The 12,643-nt window shown below is 43.1% G+C and overlaps 1 protein-coding gene across 1 annotated transcript; it reads left to right on the forward strand.

The window, feature by feature from the left end:
• The first annotated feature begins 507 nt into the window (after positions 1-507).
• LOC129625064 (short palate, lung and nasal epithelium carcinoma-associated protein 2B-like) lies at positions 508-12,385 on the forward strand. Its single transcript, XM_055543221.1, is given in 8 exon segments — positions 508-655; positions 2,590-2,628; positions 2,631-2,718; positions 4,019-4,123; positions 5,098-5,250; positions 10,286-10,367; positions 11,401-11,464; positions 12,339-12,385. Coding segments are annotated over 8 exon segments (726 nt in total).
• The last annotated feature ends 258 nt before the right edge of the window (positions 12,386-12,643 follow it).

Below are 12,643 nucleotides of genomic sequence, written 5' to 3' on the forward strand. Positions count from 1 at the left end.
CAATCCCTCCTCTAAGGGGTGCACAGCCTGATGGGAAAGGCAGCCAAGTCTTCCCTAACTGGTACCCAGGACTGTGGTCAGACAATGAAGGCAGCAAGATGGTAGAGTGGGGCCCCCTAACCTAGACTCTGGGGAGAGTCTAGAGTGATCTTCCTAGAGGACATGATATCTTACTGAATTTGCAGAGTCAGTAGGAAGTGACTCAAGTAAAAATGAAAAGGAGAGAGAAATGTTCCAGGCAGAGAAGCCAGCATGTGGTAAAGAGCTCTGACCTGGAGTCAGGCATCACTTTTCAAATAGTATCTCCTTCTTTCACTGGTTGCTTATCTCTGGGCAAGTTGCTCTAACTTCCTGACCTGGGCTGCCCATCTGAAAGAGAGGAGATAACCACGTCTATCGTCAAGGACTGCTGAGTGTCAGAGTGATAGGTGCTCTTCAAAGATCCCGTTTCCCTGTGGGTAATTCTCACTCCTGTTCCTCCCATGACTGTCCAGGTGTCAGGGCAAGATGGCTCAGCTTTGGAAACTTGTTCTCTTGTGCGGCCTGCTCGCTGGGACCTCAGCGTCTCTTCTTGACATTCGTGGCAACGATGTTCTGAGGAAGCTGAAATCTGGTCTTGAGAGAGGACTTGGCACCTTTGACAGTACAGTTGAAAGTGAGTTAACAACAGGGACGGTCAGTGACGCCTAGGAGCTTTCTGCTAAATACTGTGCCTGTATCACCAGAGGCTGTAGCGGGGCCTCTCTTTATCGGTTGTTTACTAAGAAAGATGACTAATTGGTTCCTGGGTCATTGTTTATTATTTTTCTAGAAACAAGCAACACTTAACTGAATTGATATCACTTTACATCTTATATCATGGTGAACTTTGCTAATATATTCGTAGGATAAATTCCTCAAAGTGACATTTCAAAAGTTCAAAAGTCTGCATATTTTAAATTACAGTAGATATTGACAAATAATACCCTATGGTAATATTTTCTCCAAACTATGAGATTAGCTTTTTTTCCACTTCCCTGACAGCACTGTTTTGGACAACTGAATTTTTGGCCAGTCTCGCAGATGAAAGGTTATAATTCATGTCACTTAGCTTTTCTCTAATTATGAAAGAATTCACTCATATTTTTCATATTTTATTAGTCATTTACATATTTAACTTAAATATTTTATTTATATTTGTGGCATATTCTTTTGCTGGGCTATTCAATTTTCTTAGTACTTTGTATTAACTAACTGGAAAGGAATTCCTACCTAGCCTGCTGCTGCTGCTGCTGCTGCTGCTGCTGCTAAGTCGCTTCAGTTGTGTCTGACTCTGTGCAACCCCATAGGCGGCAGTCCACCAGGCTCCCCAGTCCCTGGGATTCTCCAAGCAAGAACACTGGAGTGGGTTGCCATTTCCTTCTCCAATGCATGAAAGTGAAAAGTGAAAGTGAAGTCGCTCAGTCCTGTCTGACTCTCAGCGACCCCATGGACTGCAGCCTACCAGCCTCCTCCATCCATGGAATTTTCCAAGCAAGAGTACTGGAGTGGGGTGCCATCACCTTCTCTGCCTACCTAGCCTAGGTAGCTTTAAAATTACCTACCTTTCTAGTTAATCATATGTCCTTGTAATTCTGATTTCTTGAAAGAACTTGGCCTTCTTTTCAATTTCTAGAAACATTCCCAGCACCCTGACAAACATGCTTTATAGGAGAAACTAATTTCTGTATATGACTTCCTTTCAAACCTTGCCAGGGCTTGGGCAAATGTCAAAGATATAGGAGGGACCCACTTTCCAGTTTCAGTGCTGACAAAACTGAGCTCAGAAGCAGAAGTGTCTGGATTATCTATAGGACCATACAGAGTTTCCACCTCTGTTTCCATCATTATAATTAGGTAGATATTGTCCATTGCAGAGCCAAAGTGGAGTACTCTGATTACATATCCTTCCCTGTAGCCTTTTGTGTGGTTTTTTCTGAGCTCGTTGTTGCCTTCCTGTTTCTCATTTGAATTCTTTTCTACACGTATATTCTGAACTCTTTTCAACTGTGCCATTCTACATCTGCCATGCCACTTCCTCTATCAAATCCCTCTTTTCTCTGAAAGACCCTCTGTTAGGACTCTCTGTCCTCCTGCTCCTGAATGAATCACTGCTTTCTAGGCCTCTTATCCAGGGCTCCTACTTGCCACTTTAACAATTTGGAGCCATGTTTTTTATTTGATTCTACATTTTCCATTTCTTATTTTATTCTCAGTTTATTCTGTTTGTATGAACATCTCCTTAATTTTCACTATTAGAAGCTGATGTGCAATCAATATCTATTGCCTGCTCAATAGTGGATTGATTGCTTTGTTGAAATGATGAGCATATATTAGCATGAAGGCAGCATACTAGGAACAAGGTCTCCTAGCTGTGTGACTTTGGCCCATTTCTTAATCTTTTGATCCTTAATTTCCTCATCTGAAAGCACAGATAATAGTAATACTTACTTTAAGAAGGTGTTATAAGATGAAATAAAATAACCTAGGAAAGTAGTCTCATTTAGTGCCTGGTGCCTAGGAGCTGCTTCTTAAGTTGTGTACCACACTAAACGGAGATTGTTTTTGCAGTTATCTTTCAGAATGCGAAGACTGAATTGGAATCCAGGTGTTAGACGAGGTTGTGGAGCATCAGGAAACTGAGAATTTCTTGAAACAACTCATTTCTAGAATTTTTCAAGTAGTGAGCAGGCTTACAGGGTGAGTTGATGCTTCATGTTGGAGATCTTTGTTCCCAGAAAAGAGAATACATATCTTTGGGGAGGTAAGTTTAATATAAAAGAAAGAAAGATAAACCTTGTGTGTTTTTGCAGAGCAGAAGTGGTCTGAGGCCAGCTCTGCCAGATCTTGGGGAAATTAGAGTCAGGGCTGCAGGGCCTGTGAGCATCTCATGGGTCTGGACCTTCTCATTCTGTGATTTCAGGGTCATGATGAAGATTCTCTTCTCCCTCACGTCTATCTGTTTGCTGATGCCTAAAGCCCCTTTTCTAAGGAATAAGACTTTTCTTCTCTGAATATAGCTGAGTATAAAAGTCTGAATGGCCTCAGGAGAGAGAAAACTAGAATTCACACCACATAGGTGGCTCCACACATAACGTCTTGGAGTCAGGCAGTTCTGGGTTCAAAATCTGTGTCTGCACAAAAAGAATGAAATAATACTGTCTCCAGCAACAAAAGGATGGACACAGAGGTTATCATACTAAATGAAGTAAGTCAGAGGAAAAACAAATACCACATGATACCACTTATATGTGGAATCTAAAATATGATACAAAAGATCTTATACAAAACAGACTCATGAGCATAAAAACAAACTCATGGTTACCAGAAGGGAAAGCAATGCAGGGGAGAAATTAGGAGTTTGGCATTAACATTGCTAAGTTGCTTCAGTCATGTCCAACTCCTTACAACCCTATGGACCATAGCCCGCCAGGCTCCTCTGTCCATGGGATTGTGCAGACAATACTGGAATGGGCTGCCATTTCTTACTCCAGGCATTAACATATACAAACTATATATATATATATATATATATATATATATATATACACACACACACACACACACAAAACAACCAACAAGGATCTACTATATAGCACAGGGAACTATACTCAGTATTCTGTGATAGCCTATAAGGTAGAAGAATCTGAAATAAAGATACCTCTATAAATATATGTATCTCTACCTGAATCACTCTGCTGCCCACCTGAAAATAACACAACATCATAGAGCAACTATACTTCAACTAAAAACAAAAACAAAAAAACAAATACTGGCTCTGGCACATATTCACCCTTGGCGTCTTGAGGAAATCACAGCCGTCTGATCCTCAAGTCTGCCATGCCATCCAATGGAGAGAATTCAGCCTCTGAGCAGGGCTCTCATGAAGACCAAAGCAGGCAAAGTCCATGACGTTCAAAACTCAGCACAAAGCTGGCACAGAGAAGAGCCAAGCAATGGCTGTCAGGAGTGACAAGGGTGCATTGTGGTTTTTACACAGGGTGAGAATCAGGAACGTCCAAGTCTCGGATATCACATTCGAAGCAACTTCTGACAACGGTGCTGACGTGTGGATCCCCATCACTGCCGACGTCACCGTGAGCCAGTGAGTAGCCTTGGAATCTGAGGGTTGGGAGAGGCAGTGAGGTATGGCCAATAGGTCTCCAATCTGGAATCAGGCACTTTTCCACCCTGCTGCCTTGGTCTCCCAATCAGTAAAATAAGGAGGCCTTTGCAACTCCTAAATCCTAACCTTTAACATGTTCTAAGAAACACTGCCCAGAACCAAATCTCTTTAAAAAAAAAATCCTCCATGAAATATATTTCCAAAATCATAAAACTTATCTAGTCTTAATAGCTGAAAATTGAGAAGACATGAACATTTATATCTCTTAGGTAAAGTTTCCTCCAGCATCATTTTATCTCTCAAGATTCTCTTTAAATAGCAGTGACCAGTATGGCTATATTGTAGTGTACAGTATGTAATGAAAGGCATGTGAAATTATATGGAAACTATAACTATATTAGGAATTTTATTAATTCATTAGTTATATTAGAAACAATAATTTCTAAGTATTTTAATTACTTTTTAAATATGAAGAGAAAGGAAAATGCAGATGTATAGAAGAGTCTTTATAAATTAAATGTACTGCAATTTCATCATTCACTGGATATGAGATCTTGGGATAGTTACTTAACCTCTCTATACCAAACATTTCCTCACTCTGAAAATAGAGATAATGATAGTATTTTTCCCTCACGGTACTGCTGTCAAGATTAAATCACTTAATTCAAGTAAAAGACTTTTGTGAAATACTTAACACAGTTTGTGCTCAAGAAATGTTAACTATTATTTTTATTTTATTTATCGATGTGATACTATATATAAATTTCATACGAGCCAAACCCATGGGCCCAGAAAAGTAATACCTAATCTAAGAATGTAGATTTCATAAAAAAATTTACATACTATTGACTTTATTCATAGACATCCCATGCAATGGCCATCTAGAGAGACTCATGTGAGCAACATGAAGAGACTTCTCCACCTCTGTTCACTGTGAATCTTATTCCCTGTAGGCCTTTTTTGGGTGAGATTGTCGACCTGGACCTCAGTGTGGACCTCCAAACTAGTGTCAGCATTGAAACGGATGCTGAGACTGGTGACTCCAGGGTGGTCGTGGGAGAATGCACCAACAACCCAGAAAGCATCTCACTCACGGTGCTGCACAGGTGAGGCCAACACATCTCAGCAGAGCAAGGAATTCCAGAGGAGCTGGGACCCATAATTTCAGCCCTTTTCCTTACCTGGGAGGGAGCAGAGTATGGTTAAAAAAAAAAAAAGTTCAGACTCTGGAGTCAAGCTAGCTTTGCCACTCACTTGGGTCTTTGTAATCAATTTAGCCTATAGAAGCTTTAGATATCACATCTTTATTTATTTATTTATTCTGTTCTGCATTTTATTTATTTTTTTAATTTTATTTTATTTTTTAAACTTTACATAATTGTATTAGTTTTGCCAAATATCAAAATGAATCCGCCACAGGTATACATGTGTTCCCCATCCTGAACCCTCCTCCCTCCTCCCTCCCCATTCCATCCCTCTGGGTCGTCCCAGTGCACCAGCCCCAAGCATCCAGTATCGTGCATCGAACCTGGACTGGCAACTCGTTTCATACATGATATTTTACATGTTTCAATGCCATTCTCCCAAATCTTCCCACCCTCTCCCTCTCTCACAGAGTCCATAAGACTGTTCTATACATCAGTGTCTCTTTTGCTGTCTCGTACACAGGGTTATTGTTACCATCTTTCTAAATTCCATATATATGCGTTAGTATACTGTATTGGTGTTTTTCTTTCTGGCTTACTTCACTCTGTATAATAGGCTCCAGTTTCATCCACCTCATTAGAACTGATTCAAATGTATTCTTTTTAATGTCTTCACAGAGGTAGAACAAATAATTTCACAATTTGTATGGAAATACAAAAAACCTCGAATAGCCAAAGCAATCTTGGGAAAGAAGAAGGGAACTGGAGGAATCAACCTGCCTGACTTCAGGCTCTACTACAAAGCCACAGTTATCAAGACAGTATGGTACTGGCACAAAGACAGAAATATAGATCAATGGAACAAAATAGAAAGCCCAGAGATAAATCCACGCACATATGGACACCTTATCTTTGACAAAGGAGGCAAGAATATACAATGGATTAAAGACAATCTCTTTAACAAGTGGTGCTGGGAAAACTGGTCAACCACTTGTAAAAGAATGAAACTAGAACATTTACTAACACCATACACAAAAATAAACTCAAAATGGATTAAAGATCTAAACGTAAGACCAGAAACTATAAAACTCCTAGAGGAGAACATAGGCAAAACACTCTCCGACATACATCACAGCAGGATCCTCTACGAGTCACCTCCCAGAATACTGGAAATAAAAGCAAAAATAAACAAATGGGACCTAACTAACCTTAAAAGCTTCTGCACATCAAAGGAAACTATTAGCAAGGTGAAAAGACAGCCTTCAGAATGGGAGAAGATAATAGCAAATGAAGCAACTGACAAACAACTAATCTCGAGAATATACAAGCAACTCCTACAGCTCAACTCCAGAAAAATAAATGACCCAATCAAAAAATGGGCCAAAGAACTAAATAGACATTTCTCCAAAGAAGACATACAGATGGCTAACAAACACATGAAAAGATGCTCAACATCACTCATTATCAGAGAAATGCAAATCAAAACCACTATGAGGTACCATTTCACACCAGTCAGAATGGCTGCGATCCAAAAGTCTACAAGTAATAAATGCTGGAGAGGGTGTGGAGAAAAGGGAACCCTCTTACACTGTTGGTGGGAATGCAAACTAGTACAGCCACTATGGAGAACAGTGTGGAGATTCCTTAAAAAACTGGAAATAGAACTGCCTTATAATCCAGCAATCCCACTGCTGGGCATACACACTGAGGAAACCAGAATTGAAAGAGACACGTGTACCCCAATGTTCATCGCAGCACTGTTTATAATAGCCAGGACATGGAAGCAACCTAGATGTCCATCAGCAGATGAATGGATAAGAAAGCTGTGGTACATATACACAATGGAGTATTACTCAGCCATTAAAAAGATATCACATCTTTAAACTAAGGTTGGTAACATTACCTAACTCATAGGCTACTATGTTGACTAAATGAGAAAATGCATAGCATACTCAGAGAATATTTGGCCAAGCACATACTAAGCTTTCAGTAATAGTAATATCTATCCTTATTTTCTGTCTCTCGGGTCTTCCCATTACCAACACGGGAGTGTTGACCTCTCAAACCATAACTGTGAATTTGTGTATTTCACCTTTCAGCTTTATTTGTTTTTGCTTCAAGGTTTTTGAAGCTCTGTTGCATGCACATTTAGCATTGTTACATCTACTTGAAGAACTGACCCTTCTCTTATTATATAATGTCCCTCAAATAATGATAATAACAATAATAATATATTGTGTTTACCTTCTTGCCTCTAGTTAGGAGCAGGCAAGCAGAGTAAACCCTGCTCAGTTCAGTTCAGTTCATTCGCTCAGTCGTGTCCTACTCTTTGCAACCCCATGAATCGCAGCACAGCAGGCCTCCCTGTCCATCACCAACTCCCAGAGTTTACCCAAACTCATGTCCATCGAGTCAATGATGCCATCCAGCCATCTCATCCTCTGTCATCCCCTTCTCCTCCTGCCCCCAATCCCTCCCAGCATCAGGGTCTTTTCCACTGAGTCAACTCTTCACATGAGGCGGCCAAAGTATTGGAGTTTCAGCTTCAGCATCAGTCCTTCCAATGAACACCCAGGACTGATATCCTTTAGGATGGACTGGTTGGATCTCCTTGCAGTCCAAGGGACTCTCAAGAGTCTTCTCCAACACCACAGTTCAAAAGCATCAATTCTTCTGTGCTCAGCTTTCTTCACAGTCCAGCTCTCACATCCATACATGACTACTGGAAAAACCATAGCCTTGACTAGACGGACCTTTGTTGGCAAAGTAATGTCTCTGCTTTTGAATATGCTATCTAGGTTGGTCATAACTTTCCTTCCAAGGAGTAAGCGTCTTTTAATTTCATGGCAGCAGTCACCATCTGCAGTGATTTTGGAGCCCAGAAAAACAAAGTCTGACACTGTTTCCACTGTTTCCCTATCTATTTCCCATGAAGTGATGGGACCAGATGCCATGATCTTTGTTTTCTGAATGTTGAGCTTTAAGCCAACTTTTTCACTCTCCACTTTCACCTTCATCAAGAGGCTTTTTAGTTCCTCTTCACTTTCTGCCATAAGGGTGGTGTCATCTGCATATCTGAGGTTATTGATATTTCTCCCAGCAATCTTGATTCCAGCTTGTGCTTCTTCCAGCCCAGCGTTTCTCATGATGTACTCTGCATAGAAGTTAAATAAGCAGGGTGACAATATACAGCCTTGACGTACTCCTTTTCCTATTTGGAACCAGTCTGTTGTTCCATGTCCAGTTCTAACTGTTGCTTCCTGACCTGCATATAGGTTTCTCAAGAGGCAGGTCAGGTGGTCTGGTATTCCCATCTCTTTAAGAATTTTCCCTGCTACAGGTTCTAATTTCAGATTGTGCCCTAATCATCTTCCACTCAATGGAAGATTCCTAAAATGAGACCTTGAAAAATTCTCTCCATTTAAGTCACTGATCTCCAGTAACCCACAAAATCTAGATCTTAAACTGTGTGGTTGAAAAAGCAGGTTTTGCTCAGGGAAGATGGTAGAGGGGGAGAGGAGGCATGGTCTGGAAGCTGAAGACTGGGGCAGGTTGGCCTTGGCAGGTATCAAGGCTGAGCCATGAGTAGAGGTCAGTCCATCCTGCTCCAACAAGGGATCTGATCACATGTTGTGTAGGGACCCCCCAAAACCAAAGATAGGCTCTGCAGCCTATCATCACTTGCAAAGATTAATATAAGCCCAAATGCCTGAGCCCTGCTGGACACTGCCTAGCCTATAACCCCAGGGAAATCATCCAGCCTTCTGGGTCTCAGTGTCCATATCTGTGAAATGGCATTCCACTCTGCTGCTCCAAATCCTTTTGGGGTTTTTCTCTCCTCCATGGGTGGAATCTCAAGCTCTCCCCAGGGCCACTGAGGCTCTGCCTGATCTGGATCCACCCTCATATCACTGTGCTCTCCCCCTTGCCCACTCTGCTCTAGACACACTAGTGCTTGCTCTGAGTCTCAGAAAAACTCCTTCCACTCAAGGCCTGTGCACAGGCTGCTCTGGAACCTGGTCTCAAACACCTTTCCCGCATTCCGTCTTATTGTACATCTCATCCTTCAGAGTCTAAAACAAGGTTCCTCCTCTTCTCTCTTGGAAGATCTACTCATACCCTCTCAATACCTGTCATAAGTTGTCATTATGTATTTAGTTGTATGTTTACTTCATGTCCTCCTTCAGCCAAAAACATGTTGAGTATCTGTTCTATGCCAAGCAGCTGCCTTTCTGAGCTCTGGCGAATTTATGGTGACTGCAGGCAAGGACCTTGCTTTTGTGGAGCTTATGCTCTTGAGGGGAAGGCAGACAGATGAGCATTCAGTCCAGTAATAAAGAACTCACACGGGAAATGTCAGATGGCAAAGATCCCTGAGCAGTGCAGCACACTTAACAGAGTGCTATGATACAAACTGATTCAAAGTCCTACCTTAGGCAAGCAGTCAGGGAGGGCTGCCCTGAGGTGGTGAAGGTTATGCTGACAGCTGATAGTGGGAAGGAGCAAGCCTTAGGAAAACTTGTTTAATGCGGCGTTGGCCAAAATATTTATTTGGGTTTTTCCATAAGATGCTACAGAAATCTCTGAATGAACATTTTAACCAATCTAATGTTTAGGTACCATATTAGGAGTTGCTTGTGCTTTGTTCATCACTGTGTCCTAAGTCAGGCTTGGTTCCCAGCATATAGTTGGTGTTCTATAAATATGTCCTGACGAATAAATGAATGGATGGCTAGATGGATGGATGGATAAAGGATGGATGGATGGATGGATGGATGGATGGATGGTTGAGCTGTCAGGATTGTGATGAGATGCTCATGAGCTACTGGGGTGGGCTGCTGGTCAACCATGGTGTTCTAAGTGATGATGCCCCTCAGTAGAGGCTCAAGTCACCTGACTTCAAGGAGCTCCACCATATTCCACCCTCTTCCCCACTGCTCCTTCTTGGCTGCTCTGCCAACTTCACTGACTTTTATCAATTTCCTCTCTTCCCCAGCCGCTTTGGACTGCTCAACGATGTTGTGGACATTGGCGTCAACCTTGCAAGAACGGTGGTGTCCTCTGTAGTGGAGGACGAGGTGAGTCACCCACTCCTGGGGGTGCAGAGTCACATCTGGTGGGGGCAGCTGTGACATTCCGTGGGTGGGCTGTACTCTCTGGGCACCTTCCTTTCTGAAGGGCCAACTTCCCTTTGAGTTGTTAGCTGCTACTCCCCCCACCCCACCCCGCTTCACTCAGCCTGGCCTGGGGAGGAGAAGAGGGGCCCAACATGAGCTGAAATCACTGGGTCCCATACCCATGGACTGCCAATAGGCCTTTTAGCTAATATTTTTCTTATTTCAATACAACTTTATTTAATTTATTTAAATACAAAATCTATACGTACCATAGGTCAGATTCCTATGTATCATATACAAAACCATATGTACCATGTGCCCTAAATTCCAAAGATTCTAAATTAGACACTCTGGAAGGGGGCTTGCAATCTGGGTTTATTTTTTTTTTAAATCCTCCAGGAGGCCCTGAGATTTACTGAACTGGAGGGTGACTGCTAAAACTATGGTCGTCAGACCAGCAGCACTGACCTTCCCTGGGCATTTTTTAGAATGCAGACCCTTAGGTCCCACTCCAGACCTGCTGCTCATTAAGTTGCCTTTTAACAAGATCCTCAAGGAATGTATGCACACAAAATTGTGAGAAACACTTCTCTATGGTTCCCAGGGCCCCATTTGACCCTTGAGGTTTCAGAGTCCAAAGGACAAGGTTTCTAAGAGCACAGGGATATGGGATGCTTACAGTCTAGATACTTAAGGTACTGGGATTATAGTGTTCTGAGGTTTTTAGGGTTCTAGTGTCCTCTGGATCTCAGATATGGGCCTTCTAGGTTTCCACTGTTCTAGAATCCTAAGTAAGGGTCAGAAGTTCTGAGGCCCCAAGTAGTGAGCATCTCTGTGGGTGGCGGGCAGGGTGCTCGTAGCAGGTAATAACCAGTCCTCTTCCTTTTCCTGTCTTTCCTCTCCCTCCTCACCTCATGACCTCTTTCTTTCCTTCCCTCTTTCCAATTCTCTCTGCGTGTGTCTCTCTCTTTCACTGGCTCTGTATGACCCTCAGCTGTGCCCACGATTCCGCGAGCTCCTTGAAAGCCTGGATGCAGAGTGTGTTGAGAAACTCATCGGTAAGTCACAGCCTGGGGAAGCCGGGAGGGGGCTCCCTCTGCAGCCTCACCGGGGATGGTATGCTGCTTTATGCCTACAGCATCAGCAGGTCTGCTCAGGGGACCCTAGAGAAGCTGAGGACCCTTCATCCTGAGCAAGTCAGGAGAGTGTGGTTGGAGGGGTCCCTGCAGACTGAGGGTCTCTGTCAGCCTCTGAGAGCTTCTGCTGCCCTCCTTTGTCCCACTGGCAGAACCTGATGCCCAGAATGATGTGAGAAAGAGGTGAGGCCAGATCTGGATTCAAACCCTGGATCTGCTACTTAGCAACTGTGTAGTCCTAGTCAACTGGCTCTGTCTCTCTGAGCCTCAGGTTCCTCCCAGGTGAAAGGAGATTGTAAACATGGCTTAGCTGATAATTGGATTTAAAGAAAAAGCAGAAAAAGCCTAATATCCAGTAGGCATTGATGATAAAAAACCGCCCCTTCCCTTTCCCTTCTTATGAGGAGGTGTGGTTTCACCCCCAGCCTTGACCTGGGTCTCTGGCATCGCTGGGGTTGCTGGGGCTGTGGGCAACAGAAATGGGATGAGTGAAGCATCAGGGTCCTGGAGGCAGTTCTTTTAGAAAATAGCCACAAACACAGTTCGTTGGGCCATCGATCTGTGCTTCTTATATACTATCTCATTGGATTCTTGCAATGACCTTGTGGGGATGGGTAGTGTCATCATACCCATTTTACAGATGAACTAGCTGAGGCTCAGATAGATGGAGTAACACACAAGAGGTCCCGTGGATGTCAAGTCTGACCTGCTGGAGGGTGGCAGTTACTGGTGTCTGATTTGTATTTGGCTTTCCAGTGCTGGAGCCTGAGAACTGCTATTAATTGTGTTCCCTCAGGCGAGTCTCAGGACACCACCCAACAGGAAACTGAAGGCCGCAGATGAGGAAACCGCTGGGATGCCCGCCTGCTGGTGAGGGCTGGGTCCAGGGCCCTGGGCTGAGAGAGGATGAGACCCCCCACAGGGGCCTGTGGAGAAGCAGAAACAAGCTTGGCTTCTCTTCTTTCTCTAGTGGTAGAGTCAGCCCTGATCTCGGTCACAGACCAACTCCTGACCCTAAATCAGACACACAGATTGTGCTTGATTCTGCTCCCTGACTGAGCCCGGAACAGCCAGACTGAGCTTTGACTCCAGTAGTTGACT

The sequence above is a fragment of the Bubalus kerabau genome, chromosome 13 (assembly GCF_029407905.1).
Source record: "Bubalus kerabau isolate K-KA32 ecotype Philippines breed swamp buffalo chromosome 13, PCC_UOA_SB_1v2, whole genome shotgun sequence".
Classification (NCBI taxonomy): domain Eukaryota; kingdom Metazoa; phylum Chordata; class Mammalia; order Artiodactyla; family Bovidae; genus Bubalus; species Bubalus kerabau.